Source organism: Nelumbo lutea, chromosome 1, assembly GCF_056320005.1.
Source record: "Nelumbo lutea isolate HS-2025 chromosome 1, American lotus-T2T, whole genome shotgun sequence".
Lineage (NCBI taxonomy): Eukaryota > Viridiplantae > Streptophyta > Magnoliopsida > Proteales > Nelumbonaceae > Nelumbo > Nelumbo lutea.
The window spans coordinates 148,724,865-148,739,341 of record NC_142684.1 but is presented as its reverse complement, the minus strand read 5'-3'; the positions used below and the strand labels follow the sequence as shown (position 1 = coordinate 148,739,341).

The window sequence follows — 14,477 nt, the reverse complement described above, 5'->3', positions numbered from 1 at the left end:
CGATTTTCCTTTTTCTTCCTCTTCCTCCTTCTATGCCCCTGCCTTCCATTCCAAGAGAAGGCTCCAACGTCTTCTTCTTGGGAGCCTTTAAATGCTTGAAAAAACCCAGGTTAAGAAAAGAAAATGAGACATCTTCTTCTTCAACATCTTCACCATCACTTAGCATCCAATTTCCCATTAAGCTTCATCAACCACTCTACTGCTCTCTCACTCCATTGGAGCAATCCATATCACAACCATTCAATCGGCTTCACAACAGGGCTGCTTCGTAGCCCACCATCTTCCCCAAATTGCTGGAGATTTGAATTGTCATAACTTAAGAAAGGTAACCAGTGCATGGATGATTACATCCAAAAAGCCAAGCTTATTTCCGATAGCCTAGCAGTCATTCGAGAGGTAATATCTGACTCAGAACTTATACAATATGTCCTTGGAGGACTTGGACCTGACTTTAAGTCATTGGTCACAACTATCATGGTTCGATCTGATGGTCTTACTTTAGCTTATTTCTGATACCCTAGAAGTCATTCGAGAGGTAATATCTGACTCAGAACTTATACAATATGTCCTTGGAGGACTTGGACCTGACTTTAAGTCATTGGTCACAGCTATCATGGTTCGATCTGATGGTCTTACCTTTGATGATGTACAAGCATTATTACTGAATCATGAAATTCGTGTTGAACACAGTAAGTTGCTTTTTGATAATTATCATCCCATTGCTAATGTTGCTTCATGTTATGACAAGGCTGAGAATACTAAGCATGATGTAAACAGAACCAAAACAAATTCAAATTATCAAAAAGCAAAGAAGACTAATCTATTCGAAGGGGTAAAATGTCAAATATGTGAAAGAATGAATCATAATGCTCTTAGGTGTAGAGCATGATTTGATAAAGACTTCAAGCCTATTGAATGCCAGACTGTTGGTTTGCTTACACTGCATCACATTCTTCTCCTATTGATAGTAGCTAGTATCCAGACTCTGGAGCCAGCCATCATATGACATCTGCATTGGAGAATCTCCATTTACAATCAGATTACTCTGGACCAAATAATATCACCATTGGCAATGGGGCATGTTTGCCTATTAAACACATTGAATGTTCTTCTTTTATGTCCAACTCTAGATCATTTGTTTTGAATGATTTACTTCATGTTCCAAGTATAAAGAAGAATTTACTATCAGTTGCAAAGTTTTCTAAGGACAACCATTGTTTCTTTGAGCTTCATCCTTCTGAATTTCTTTGAAGGATCAAGAGACCAAGGAAGTGTTGTTGCAAGGATTGAATAAAGAAGGCCTTTATCATCTTGATCTCAACAATGTGGACTCAAATGCAACTTCTTTTCATTGTGCTTTTTGGGTGAGAAAACTACTATCAATAAATGGCATGAATGATTAGGACATCCAGAACCTACTATCGTTCATTCTATTGTCTCTCATCGTGATTTACCACTATCTAGTAGTAGACGACTTTCATTTTGCAAGAGTTTCCCTTTAGGGAAAGCTCATAAGCTTCCCTTTTCTGCTAGTGTTACTTCTTATCATTCTCGTTTGGAACTTGTTTATGCTGATCTTTAGGGTCCCTCCTCTACTCATGGTTTTAAATATTATATTTTATTTGTTGATGCATATAGCAAATATCAATGGATTTATCCTTTGGTTAAGAAGTCAGATGCTTTGAGTGTGTTTATCAAGTTTAAAAACCATGTTCAATCTGATAAAGGTGGAGAGTTTTATGCATTCAAAAATTTATTGGAAACTTACGGTATCATGCATCGTCTCTCTTGTCCTCACACTCAATAACAGGATGGTTCTGTTGAGAGGCATCACCGACATGTGGTGGAAACTGATTTAACTTTACTTGCTAACTCAAGAAACCTCCTGATTATAAGTTTCTCAAAGTCTTTGGGTGTGAGCATTTTCCACTTCTCAGACTATACAATGCAAAAAAATTGGAGTTTAGGTCATCTTCTTGTATTTTTGTGGGTTACTGTGGTCAGTGTAAAGGCTATCGTTGTTTGCACATACCAACTAGATGGATTTACATCTCACGACATGTTAGATTTGACGAAGTTTCTTTTCCTTTTTCTTCAATCACTATGGAATCTTCTGTTATTTAGACATCTCACTATGTGCCATTGGTCCGCCTCTTATTATTCCTCGTCAGCCCATTGATGATATTGCATCACCACCATCCACCATTGTTATGCCTGATAGTCGTGCATCACCTCCATCCCCAACATCTTCTACATCATCCACTTGTCGAACACTTGCTGAACCATTGCCTATTAGTGACAAATCTTCATCTTCTTCGTCTTCACCAACTCCACTCCTTCCATTTTCCTTGCTTCATAATGATCATCCAGTGATCACACGAGGGAAGAGTGGCATCTTCAAGCCCAAGACTTATCTTGCTACTTCTTATCCTCTTGAAATGACCGAACCCACATCACACTTTGGCACTTCAAGATCCCAATTGGCACGCAACTATGCAAGATGAACTTGATGCATTAGCACACAATAATACATGGAGTCTTGTTCTTCGTCAATTAGGTACGAACTTAATTGGTTGTAAATGGGTTTTTCGTTTGAAATGAAACCCAGATGGTTCTATTCAACACTACAAGGCAAAGCTTGTTGCCAAGGGCTACACTCAGTAGGTTGGACTTGATTATGTTGATACTTTCTATCTTGTCATTAAACCCACTACTATTTGGGTTATTCTAAGCTTGGCTATCTCACATAATTGGATCATCCGTCAGTTAGATATCCAAAATGCCTTTTTACATGGTGATTTACATGAGGATATCTTTATGCAACAACCTCCGTGATTTTCAAGCTAGAAATTTCCTTCTCATGTTTGCCACTTGCGTAAGTCATTGTATCGACTCAAACAAGCCCCTTGTGCTTGGTTCCATAAATTGGCTTCTTTCTTGCTGAAGTTTGGTTTTCAAGCCTCAAAAGTAGACACATCTTTGTTTATTCTTACGAACAACTCTCAAGTCTTGTACGTATAGATATAAGTTGATGATATCATTGTAACTGGCTCTAACTCCTCTCAAGTTATGGATCTTGTTACAGCTATGGGCCATGCCTTTGTAGTGAAAGATCTTGGCCCACTTCACTACTTCCTTGGCATTGAGACATTGAAAATTTCTTATGGCTTGTTTTTGTCTCAACGCAAATACATTGGGAATTTACTACAACGAGTACAGATGGATGGAGCCAAGCCCATTTCTACACCTATGGCATCATCTACTCGATTTTCTCAATCTGGTGGTGATCCATTCTTTGACCCTTCAACTTTTCGCAGTGTTGTTGGTGCATTGTAATATCTAACAATCACTAGGCCCGATATTGCCTTCTCTGTGAACAAAGTGTGCCAATTTCTTCACAAGCCCACTACTATTCATTGGGTTGCTATTTGTGTTACCTTAAACACACTATGCATTATGGTTTACAGATTCGGTCATCTAATTCTTTTCGTCTCTATGCTTATTCTAATGCAGATTCGGTGGGTTGCCCAGACGATAGACGTTCCCAAGGGGGTTATTATGTGTTTATGGGCCCTAATTTGATTTCTTGGTCTTCCAAGGAACAACCCACCATTTCTAGATCCAACATCGAAAGTGAATGTCGCAGTATAGCTCTTGCTACATCTGAACTGTTATGGCTTTGTTCTTTGCTCTTTGAGATCGGTGTCTCCTCTAGAGAACCTCCTATTTTATGGTGTGATAATTTAGGGGCAACTTATTTTACAGCTAATCCAGTCTTTCATGCGGGTACAAAGCACATTGAGATTGATTTCCACTTTATATGTGAACAAGTTTCAAAGAAATCTCTCATTGTTCAATTTATTACTTCCACGGATCAAGTCACAGATATCTTCACCAAGCCTTTGTCTTCACCTCATTTTACTTTTCTTCACTCCAAGCTGACCGTTCTTCCATGCCCGATTAGCTTGCGGGGGGATGATAAAGATCAGTGTCGTTACATGGCAGATAATGGAGATAAGAATGGCCAAATGTCAAGCATAGGATAACAGCATACCAATGTTTATGGACAACTGGTAGAACTAATTCTTAACCGACAGAACTAAATCTTATCTTTGTAACTAACATCTTTTGTAGCTCTAATTTTTGACAAGTGTACAGTCCCTCTGTTTATAAAAATATATAATTCTTAATCTTGCCCTGTTGTGAGACGAGATCTACAAAAACTGGTCTTTGTTTTAATAGTGTCCAGATCTGCTGCTGAGGCCAAATATTGAGCCATGGCCTCTACTGCATGCGAATTTACTTGGTTGCAATTCTTGTTGACTGATCTTGGCATATCCCCACATAAAGCTATCATGTTTTGTGACAATCAATCAGCAATTCACATCGCTGCCAATCCAATCTTCCACGAGAGGACCAAGCAGATTAAAATTGATTGTCATCTCATTCGTGAGAAGATCCAAGCTAGTCTCATTGTAACATCTTATGTTCCTTCCGAATATCAGATTGCTAGCGTGTTTACAAAGTCGTTAGGTCATGATCGTTTTCATTCTCTTGTCTCCAAGTTGGTCTATTCAATCCATAGACCGGGGGGTGTTATGATAGCCAGACTCCATACACAACATTACAATTCATGGAGGACTTCAATATGTAGATATGTATTATCATGTATTTTATCTTTATTATCCTTTTATTTGTTTTTGTAATTATCCTCAGTTCACATTCTTTGGGATTATAGCTGTATTTAACCCAGATCAGCTCAAGATAATAAACTGATTCATCACAATACCATTCCTCACTATCTATAAGGAGAAAAGGGATGTTGATGCTCCGGCGCCCTTCTAATTAGATGGACAACCGAGATTGTTCTTGGAATGCTGAAAGCCTGAAACCACTATCAAATTAGAAGATTGATACTACGCAGTTGGTTGGTACAGTTGGAAAGTTGTATTTACAAACAATTTCATGTCATTCTGGATGGATTTCGTTACCCATACTCCCAGCCTCTCACAGCTTTCCTCTCTTATTTGCTCACATACCCATCTAAGGAACCGTTAGACCAAAAAAGCTGAAGCTCTTAGGTGATGTCTCTAACAGTTACTGAGTTGCCAAGAAATTCATCCTTTTGTGAGTGCCTTCTAACATTCACAAGGTAGGAACTGTCAACCCGTAGCAAAATGTTTCCATCTAACAGTGGGGAGTTTTGGAACTGGAAACAGACCAAAACCAAGTTTGACCATCAGACCATTGGTATTAGGGTACAACTCACCAATGCAATTTTCCTTCATCTTGTTTCATGGTATGGTTTCTCCATTTGCCACCTCGATCTGACTTAAAGAAAGAAAGAAAGATTACAAGAAGAATGCAAGCTTTTTATTAGTTGGCTTTTTTGAACCGGGGTGGGTGGACCATTGAACCGTACATGCAGAAATAACAACTGATAATTACTCCAATTTAATTTCCGTATGTGTGCAGTGCGCCGGAATTGGTTCATGTATTTACCATTACTATTACATGGTCAGAGCCTCAGAGAAGGTCTTATCTTCAATGGAGGATCACAGTTTACATGAAAATTCCAATTCGCCACTCGCCAGTTGGTAAATGGGGCCACCGTTCACACTAGAATGAATAATGGCCGACCACTGAGTACCCTATTCCCTAAACCTATGTTGTGTCCGATTCGTACCCCAAACAAATAGAAGGAACGCGATGGAGCGAGTCTACACCCCAGTTGGGAAGAGATGCCGGGATGGCCCATATCATTTCTTCCTTTTTCTTTCTTTCTTTTTTTCTTTACTGTATGTAAGATGCTATCCATGGATCATTTGAAAATATTTCAGAAAAAATAAAAAATAAAAGCAGAAAGAAGAAAAAGTAAGAAAACTAAAAGACAGATAATGAATAGTTCATTATTCAGACCAAAATCAAATGATTCCCACCAGTAAAAAGAAATCAAAGTTCTAACATCTAACAACTCTTCTATCTCTAATTGGCCTCTCCAGCTTCTAAACAAAAGCAACTTTTTTATATAGATAAAGGCCCCCTAAAAAGGGTCTAAAGAATTTTCAATTTCTTCCCTCCCATGGCTCCATCTTGTTGCTTGGTGATAAACTGAAAAAAAGAATCCCAAAGAAAAAAAAGAAAAAGCTCCCCCACTTTTCCCGGCTTTCCTGTAAACAGAACAGGGGATCCACATTCCACAGTACTCAGTACCCACCAAATCCATCAATTCATCATTCTGTGCTCGTAAACGAAACAATCATTCTTGCAATGGAAAGGTATAGAGTAGTCTCCGCTCCTCTCCTCTTCATACCTTGTCACACGATGTTCAATTTAACAAAAATAATTCGTCGATATTTTCTTCTTCTCTCCCTTTTTTTTATCTTTGGTTTTTACCTCACTGTGGCGTCATAATTCATAAATAGCAAAAGTGATGGAAGCTAACAAGAGGACAAGAAGATAAGCACGTGAAACCTCGGTCCTTCCAGTCGCTCTGACTGTGCCCACTGCCGCTGCTCCACTTGTGTCCGCCTCGCTTCTAGCTGCCTTCGTCTTCTTGCTTCTCTTCTTACTGCAATTAATCAACCACCATTAACACTAAAATCAGCAGAGATTATCAATTACTACTAACATAAAACATTTCCTAATCTACTTTCTATTTCGATTAACGAAAATTCTTTCTTTCTTCTGATCTTTGAAATCTGAATTCTGAAAGGCATCTCTGCCAGTCTTGGGAAAAGAAACCCAGTAGTACTAAGGTTGAAGGACGTCAGAGAGTACAAGAAACCCGGCCATGTCTCACCTTCCAGGAAAAATACAATTCCCGTGACCTGTCAACACAAACACACCTCAATAATTAATTTCCACCGCGCCGCACTTCAAGCCATAATGGCCAATGAACCGAAGAAAATGATTCCTTTTGCAAATTGCAACCAAAAAGACAAAAAGAAAGTATAGCAGAGTGTAAGCATATTAGCAGAGAAATTCAGTATTATTCTTGCTTCTTTTAGCAAACCTGGTTGAGGTTCAAGCTCTAACCTAGTTCTATACGTACGACCCATTTACAATCAAATCCCAGATTAACAAATAATTTTCAAGTAATTATCCTTGAATTCTGAACTGAACTAATTTTGGTCTGCTTCTTGAAAAAAGTTTCTAACTATTGTTGCTGGACTAGATCCAGGGAGGGTACTTCACTGCAGCTACTTACTTGGGTCTGTGGTGGTGATCGTGGCGATTCCCTTAAAATCACAGGACCCAGCTGCCTTGCCTTCCTTCTGGTAGTAGCTATCGAACGCATAGGAAGCATGGCTCTTTACGTTGTTGGGTTGGTAACAGTTCTCCCCTGGCTGAATGTCTGAGCAATTCGCCTCTCCCGGCCCACATGCCCAATCGAGAGCAGCCTGCAACGTCTTCGTGTCCACTCCGTCCATCGCCACGCAGTACGTCTGGTTCGTCGTGTCGTTCGCCAAGAACGTTCCAATTCCGGACACATGTAGCAAGTATGCCGGCGTTGTGTTCCCGTAGAATAGCCCCCAACTCCCCTCCGACACGGGCGGCGACCTCAAATCTTCGTTAAATAGCTCGTAGATATATACGCTGGAAGTGAATTCCGGGTGGAACGGGGTTCCGCTCCGGTCGAAAACATACTTAATCAGATTCGAATTGTACGTGTCCGCGTTGTCGATGGTAGCGTAAGGCTCGTTCGAGTCCCCTTTCGATGGCCAGCCGGACTCCGTCACTAGAACTACGACGTCTGTGATGTTGAGATTCTTCATGGAGAAGTACGCAGCGTCGATCATGGCATCAAGTACACTGGTGTAGTGAAGCAAGGTGTTGGGATCGACCATTTCTTTGGAAGGAGTTAATGGCTTGAAGAGCGAATTATCCAGAGGCACGACCCCTTTATTCTGCATGAACACATAGTAAGGGTAGAGGTTCATCATGAGAGGAGAACCCGTTTTCGATAAGAATTGAATCAGAGGGAGGATGAATGGAACGAGAGATTGGTTGAAGAAGGCCTGGGATGGGGGAAATGGATCGAGGATGATGGACGCGGCATGGGGTGTCGAAATTTTGATCTGGGCATGGAGATTCGAGGCCACTAGAGCACTGTACAGCGACTGAATTGAAGGGAGAAGAAGAGGAGCCGATGAGGGGACGGTGGTCAAGACCTCATCGCCAACCGCGATGCCTGTAATGAGGGTTTCCGGGTAGAATGCAGCGACATTGCGACCGACCCAGGCGGCAGCGGTGGCATTCGATGAGCCGATAGCAAGGAGCTGATTATTGGGAATGCCGACGATGACACGGATTTTGGTGCGAGCGAGAGCTCGAAGAATGTCGGTGTTGCCGTCGTAGAGGCGGATGTGGGTGATCTTCTGTAATTGAAGAAACGAAACCAGATCAGTGGGAGACAAGAAATTGGAGACGTCGCTGCCGATGTTTACTCCAACAAAAGGTTGGTCGTCATCTTCCTTGAGCTCCGCTACCAGTGCTGCTTCTGCTGCAAAAACCCAGAAAGAGAAATGAGAAAGTTGCTGTCTTCGATGATGAATCTTACCTGAGTTGGGAGTATAGTTTGTTTTACCTACTGCAATCAAAACAGTAAACAAAACAAGCAAGAGTAGAGACATGCGAGTGGTAGGTCGGTTATCTAGTTTAGAATCCGCCATTAATGAGAGCCTCGAGCTTTACTCGTTCGTCATTTTCATCTGGTTCAGCTGCTGATCCTTGCATTATCTTCGAAAATCTTCGTTTTCTGTCAAAAAAAGGAAAGAAAAAGAAAAGAAACTTTCTTGGTCTCACAAAAGAGGGAAGACCGAAGACAGAAGGACACCCACGAGATCTACAGTCACGAAGGGGGAAGTTAAAGGGAAGACGATGAAATTCCAGCTTTCTTATTATTATTATTATTATTTTTTTTTTTTTGGTTTTTTAATTGACGACATTCAAATGGGATCCGATGGGGGATGGAAAAAAAAAAACTGCGCATTTTAGCAGTTGGTTACTATCTCATCTGTCGCGAACTGGTGAATTATTGTACTCTCTTTCTCCACAGATAACTTCTTTAAATGACAAAATTACCCTACATGGCCGACAATAAGAAAAAAAAATGATATGTCAAGCCACTTACTTAAGGGTGATTTGGTAAATTCAAGTTTGTTTTTGTGAATTGCATGGCTCTTTGAAGTTGCAAAGATTGGTTGGGTAAATGGCAGGCACTGGCTGGTCTCTTGACTTGGCATTTGACTCTTAAGGTATGTTGCGCGCGTCTTGCGCTAATAAGTATCAAGTAGTTTGAAAAATAAGTATTTATTTTGAATTACTTATTAATGTTTGGGTCCTCTCTCTCCCAAGTCCCAAACTAGGTACAATTATTTTAATTACTTAGTTGAGATATAGTATTTGGTGAGCCACTTAATCAATTATTATTATTTTTTTAAAAAACAATTATAACCCTAAATTAATTAATACATATATGCAAGCTGCCAATCACGCTGATTGGTAAGATCTCCTCTGATTGTAGTAGAAATTTGGATGTTAGTGTCAAAATAAAAAATGAATACATACATACATATAGTTTTAATATATTGGTCATTTAATAGAACATCCCTATAGTTTTATAGATTTACTTAAACTTATCCTATAATTTGCATTTTACTATAGCATCCCTTATAGTTTGTAACCTGTTTATTTAATGATCTTTCATTTGGAATTGTTTGTTTTACCATATCAAAATAGTAATATGGTCACCTAAACTAAGTGGAAAATGTTTAAAGGCATAAGCTCATTGATGATGCACGATCTGGCGTCTTTCATGTGTCTGATGACTTAGATGTCGAATTGGATACTTGCCTTGTTGGTGGTCGAGCTAAGGTTGACCAAGTTGTATTGTTCTACAAGAGAGAGTTAAAGTGCCCGGGTTATTTGTACTCAGGGTGGATATTCCGATGCTTAAGCCAACGAGAAATTTTTAGGAACTCTTGAAAATTGAGAGTGAGAGAGCTTAATCGCGTGTACCCTCTCAGGTGAAAATTAGTGCTTTATATAGATGTGAGTGACCTGAGACCTTTTGCAACGGGTCTCAAGTTCTCGTGGAGCTGTTTCCGTTCTCTTGGGAGAAATATTATGTCGGTTACATAATATGCGCAGGGGTTGTGGTCCGTCTAATTAACTCTGATGCATGCGATGTGGTAGGTTGGCCTAGCGGTCGATTCATTAGTACTCCGGAGATCTCGTATTGGCAACGGATCTATGAGACAAGTCAACAGGTTCACCCTACAGGTTGCCAAAGGTACTTCTCGTAGCTCGGTCAGTCTCTGAAGTAGGTCGCTATTTGTTGGAAGACCTATTAGGCCAACTTGGCCGAGGTATTTAAGGTATGCCTAAGCGAGGTGCTACAAGCTGACTTGCCAAGGTGACCCGCTTACTCAGCGCCAAGGTGTCACTTGAAAGCCACATGTCGCATTGTAATTTGAAGGACTAAATTACCCTTCATCACTCATTGTTATTCCAAAAATACCTTTAAAATAAGTGAAAAATGTTCAAGGGTATGGATCCATGGTTGTTTATTCCAAAAGTACCCCTAACACCTTTTTGTATAAAAAACAAAATTGACCAAATAGAGAAAATAGAGTGGCTGTCCATATTTTACTAGGGGCAAAAATGGTATTTTATTTTTTGTTTCTTTTGATTAAATTATTTGAATGGATATTAGTGTTAAAACTATCAATTTCCACTTTCATCTAACCAAAGGTTGATTAAGTAAATTGATTGCAAACTATAGGGGATGTTACACACTATAGGGTATGTTTTAAAAACTATAGGGGTGATTTAGTAAATGACCTTGTATTAAACTATTTCGATGAAAATTACAATGGTAACTTTCGCGACACATGGGTCCATGTATATTAAATAATTTATTTTATATAAAAATACAATAAATAATTTAAAATAATTTCTTGTAATAATAATAATATAGAAGTACTTTTATAGAAATATATTTTTATAATAATGATGATGATAATAATATTATTATTATTATTAGTATTTTTTCATGATTAATCTAAAAGATATATAAACTAAAATCATAAGCAAATATTAACAAGTTAACCACAATTTCTACTTGCATAAATCAGATTTTAACATTTTCATAAAAATCACTACTAGGAATGGTATAAAATTGATCATATATATGTAAACAAAAAGGAAAAATGAGAAAAAAAAAGAGCTTAGAACTCATCATTGAAGAGGCCATTGCCGAGTGCTGACTAGTTGTGTTTGCCTCTTTTGCAAACATAGCCCTAGCAGAAAGTAGAAAAGAAAAAAAAGAAAAAGTTAGAACCCACCACACTATAATTACAACCCAAAACAGTGAGCAATAAAAAAATGGATTATAATAGATACAGGCAACTTTTGGCTCTTAATATCAATAAAAGTAATATATTTAAAAAATTTTCAAAAATAGGTTAACTTTTTTAAAATAATATCAGTTAAGGGCAAAAATTTTGTTCATCTTCTTCCTCTTGCAATCCATTCACTGGCGCTGCCACCCGCTGCCACCTCCGGCAACGCTTATGCCTATCCCTGCCACTTTCGCCTCCGCCTCCGCCTCCGGCAACACTGTTGGAAGTGGGCGGAGGAAGAGGCGGGGGTGGTGGCACTAGTAGGGCTGTTCATAGGTCGGATTGGGTTGGCTTACTAGTGTTTTTTCAACCGACCCGACCTGGTCAAATTATTTATAGATCAAACCGAAACCGACCCTCTATTAAGTAAAACCAATCTTGTCAGTTTGGGTTTCAACCAACTCCAAACTTGCACAATGCACATGAAGTCAAAGTGCTAATATTATATATAATATTTCAAAATGTATTTTTTAGAAATATATATTTAAAACCAAAACATATATACAAATATAACAAAATATATATTTTCTAATTTCTTGAAATATATATTTTGGAAATATATACCTGATATATTTTAGAATATATATTTTTTCAGATATATATTTATTATTTAAAACTAAAATAGCTATATTTAATAGATATTTTTTCACATAACTCGGTTCGGTTTTGGTTTTTCACATATGAAAATCGAAACCAAACTGAATTATCGGTTCGTTTATCTTTGCAACCTAAAACCGACCGGTAGTGAAGAAAACTGGCCAACTCAGGTTGGGTCGGGCCGGGTTGGTCGGTTTGATCGGTTTGGATTTATTTGTGAAAAGCCCTAGGCGTTGGTGGTCATTCCTCTGCCCAACACCACCACCTCCACCCACCTCTGCCTCCGTCTCCAACAATGTTGCCGGAGGTGGGTGGAGGTAGAGGTGGCAGCAATGATAGTGGGCGGAGGTGGCGGCGTAGGGCAGAAGAATGACCACCAGTGATGCCGCCTCTACCTCTTCCCACCTCCAGCAATGTTGTCGAAGACAAAAGCCGGGGTGGTGGCATTGGGCAAAGGAATGACTACCAGCGCCACCGCCACCGCCTCTGCCTCTGCCCACCTCTGACAACATTGCTGGAGGCGGAGGTAGAGGTGTTGCAAGAGGCGGCAACGCCGGTGAATGAATTGCAAGAGGAAGAAGACGAACAGTGTTTTTGCCCTTAATTAATATTATTTTTAAAAAGTTAACATATTTTTGAAATTTTTTTAAATATATTACTTTTATTGATATTAAGAATCAAAAGTTGTAATTATCTACCATAATCTCATAAAAAAAGGGGGAATTTCACTTACCTGAAACCATGAAATCCTCACGCCTATGCTTTATTTCACCGCTACCACCTTTGATTCGCAAGGTTGGAGAAGAGGTACGATAGGGTTTTCTCTATAAATAAGGGCAATGTGGGTATTTTCAATTTTTTTGGGGCAATTTTGTTCCACCAAAAAAACTTATTATATAAGACTTAAAATAAAATTCGCAAGGATGGAAAAGACGTAAGATAGGGTTTTCTCTATAAAGAAGGGCAATGTCGGTATTTTTAATTTCTCTATAAGTTGGTCAAGGGCTGCTAATTTTTTAAGTGCTTATTTAGCCTTTTTGCGAAATATGAATAAATATTTATTTTTCACTTATTGTATGGTTTCACCATTTATTTAAGTGAGCCAAACAGGTGGTTATTATGCAGTCCCACTAATTTTAAATAGTTACTAAATAAATGCTTATTTTAAGTATACCAAGCAGGAATAAGTTAATACTGACCAGATTTCCTACTCACTTTTTCTGCCCATTCTTTATCCGCCTTGAATTGCAGCCAGCGCGGATAGAGGATGGGTAAGAAAAGTGAAGAGGAAATCCCGTTTGGTAGAAATTTTGAATTGAGGACAGAAATTACCTGCAAAGTGCAGTTTGGACTGAGTTTATTGAATAAATGATTATTTTAAGTATACCAAGCAGGACTTGGTTAATATGGTAGAAATTTTGAAATGTGGACAGAAATTACTACCAAAGTGCAGTTTGGACTGGGCCGGGCACAGCAGAGGCTATAGTGCGAGGGCAACTATTTGGCCGCAGGATGCTACACTCGTCTTTACACCCCCTTGAGGTGATCAACATGAGTTCAATCTAGTGGTTTGCTATATGTTGTGATAAAGTGATGCATGTTACACTTTGAAATTAATTTGTTTGTCAGAAAGAACAGAGTGAAATTATTAAAATTTAAATTTAAACCAATAAGGTATTCGGCTGGTTGTAGTGGAGATTTGGGTTCGAATCCCAACCGCACCAAGGTTGAGGTTGTAGATTTGAGGGATGAATTACCTGAAAATGAAAAAAAAAAAAATCACAGTTTAACAATGTACTCTTTATAAATTGAATCTAAACAAATTATAGTCGAATTGAACCATGAATTCAAGGGTTTGTATATAATTAGAAGTTTGGACAACTAATATTATAAGGGAGAAAGTTTTGTTAGATTAGGTTGGATGAAGATCAAGAAGTTCCTCAACCCTAATCCAATGCAGAGGTGATATCGGTTAGGTTGGCCTCCTATGGTCAGATCTTTTACTTCTTTTTGCTTATAAATAAGTTCTTAATTAAGTATATATGAAAATAATGTTATATGTGGTGATTCATGTATAGTATAGTTAAAATGATTATCCTTTAAATTTAGAATAATTAATACATATCTAATATATAGTAGCCACTAAGAGCATATGTTATATAGAAGTGTAAAACGAGTTGTGCCACTCGTGGCCTGGTACGATAATCCGTGGGTTGTGTCAGGCTTGGTACAATTGTATGGGCTGTGCTAGGCTTAGGGTTTAAGGTCTAGGGACCGGGTCAGCACGGCATGATCGAGCTGGCCATGCCACCTACGGCCCAGCCCATAGCCCGGCCTAGTGCGACCCATATATATTATTTATATATTTTTATATAATATTATATAAATTATAATTATATAACAATATATAGTATATAATATATTAATAAAATAAATAATTTTTTAATTTTATTATACTAATTTATTTAATTA

General features: G+C 38.6%; 1 protein-coding gene across 2 annotated transcripts; it reads right to left on the bottom strand.

Moving 5' to 3' along the window:
• Positions 1-5,875: 5,875 nt before the first annotated feature.
• LOC148878281 (glucan endo-1,3-beta-glucosidase 1-like) lies at positions 5,876-9,094 on the bottom strand. 2 transcript variants are annotated; one of them, XM_088952060.1, is made up of 4 exons: positions 8,591-9,094; positions 7,211-8,506; positions 6,803-6,830; positions 5,876-6,571 (listed from the first exon to the last, which is right to left on the bottom strand). In XM_088952060.1, exons 1-4 carry the CDS (start codon positions 8,673-8,675, stop codon positions 6,409-6,411), a joined length of 1,572 nt encoding a protein of 523 aa, XP_088808186.1. In that variant the 5' UTR covers positions 8,676-9,094; the 3' UTR covers positions 5,876-6,408. The 2 variants fall into 2 exon arrangements, with proteins under 2 accessions (XP_088808186.1, XP_088808193.1); XM_088952067.1 differs by having other exon boundaries at positions 7,211-8,503; positions 8,591-9,012.
• Positions 9,095-14,477: the final 5,383 nt, after the last annotated feature.

What these genes read in the sequence shown, in the direction of transcription:
- LOC148878281 (XM_088952060.1), bottom strand. Translation starts at nt 8,675, where the DNA reads ATGGCGGATTCTAAACTAGATAACCGACCTACCACTCGCATGTCTCTA. An exon ending in TACTGTTTTGATTGCAGTAG is followed by an intron (nt 8,507 to 8,590) that starts GTAAAACAAACT and finishes GGGTTTTTGCAG; the next exon opens with CAGAAGCAGCACTGGTAGCG. An exon ending in AATTGTATTTTTCCTGGAAG is followed by an intron (nt 6,572 to 6,802) that starts GTGAGACATGGC and finishes GATTAATTGCAG; the next exon opens with TAAGAAGAGAAGCAAGAAGA.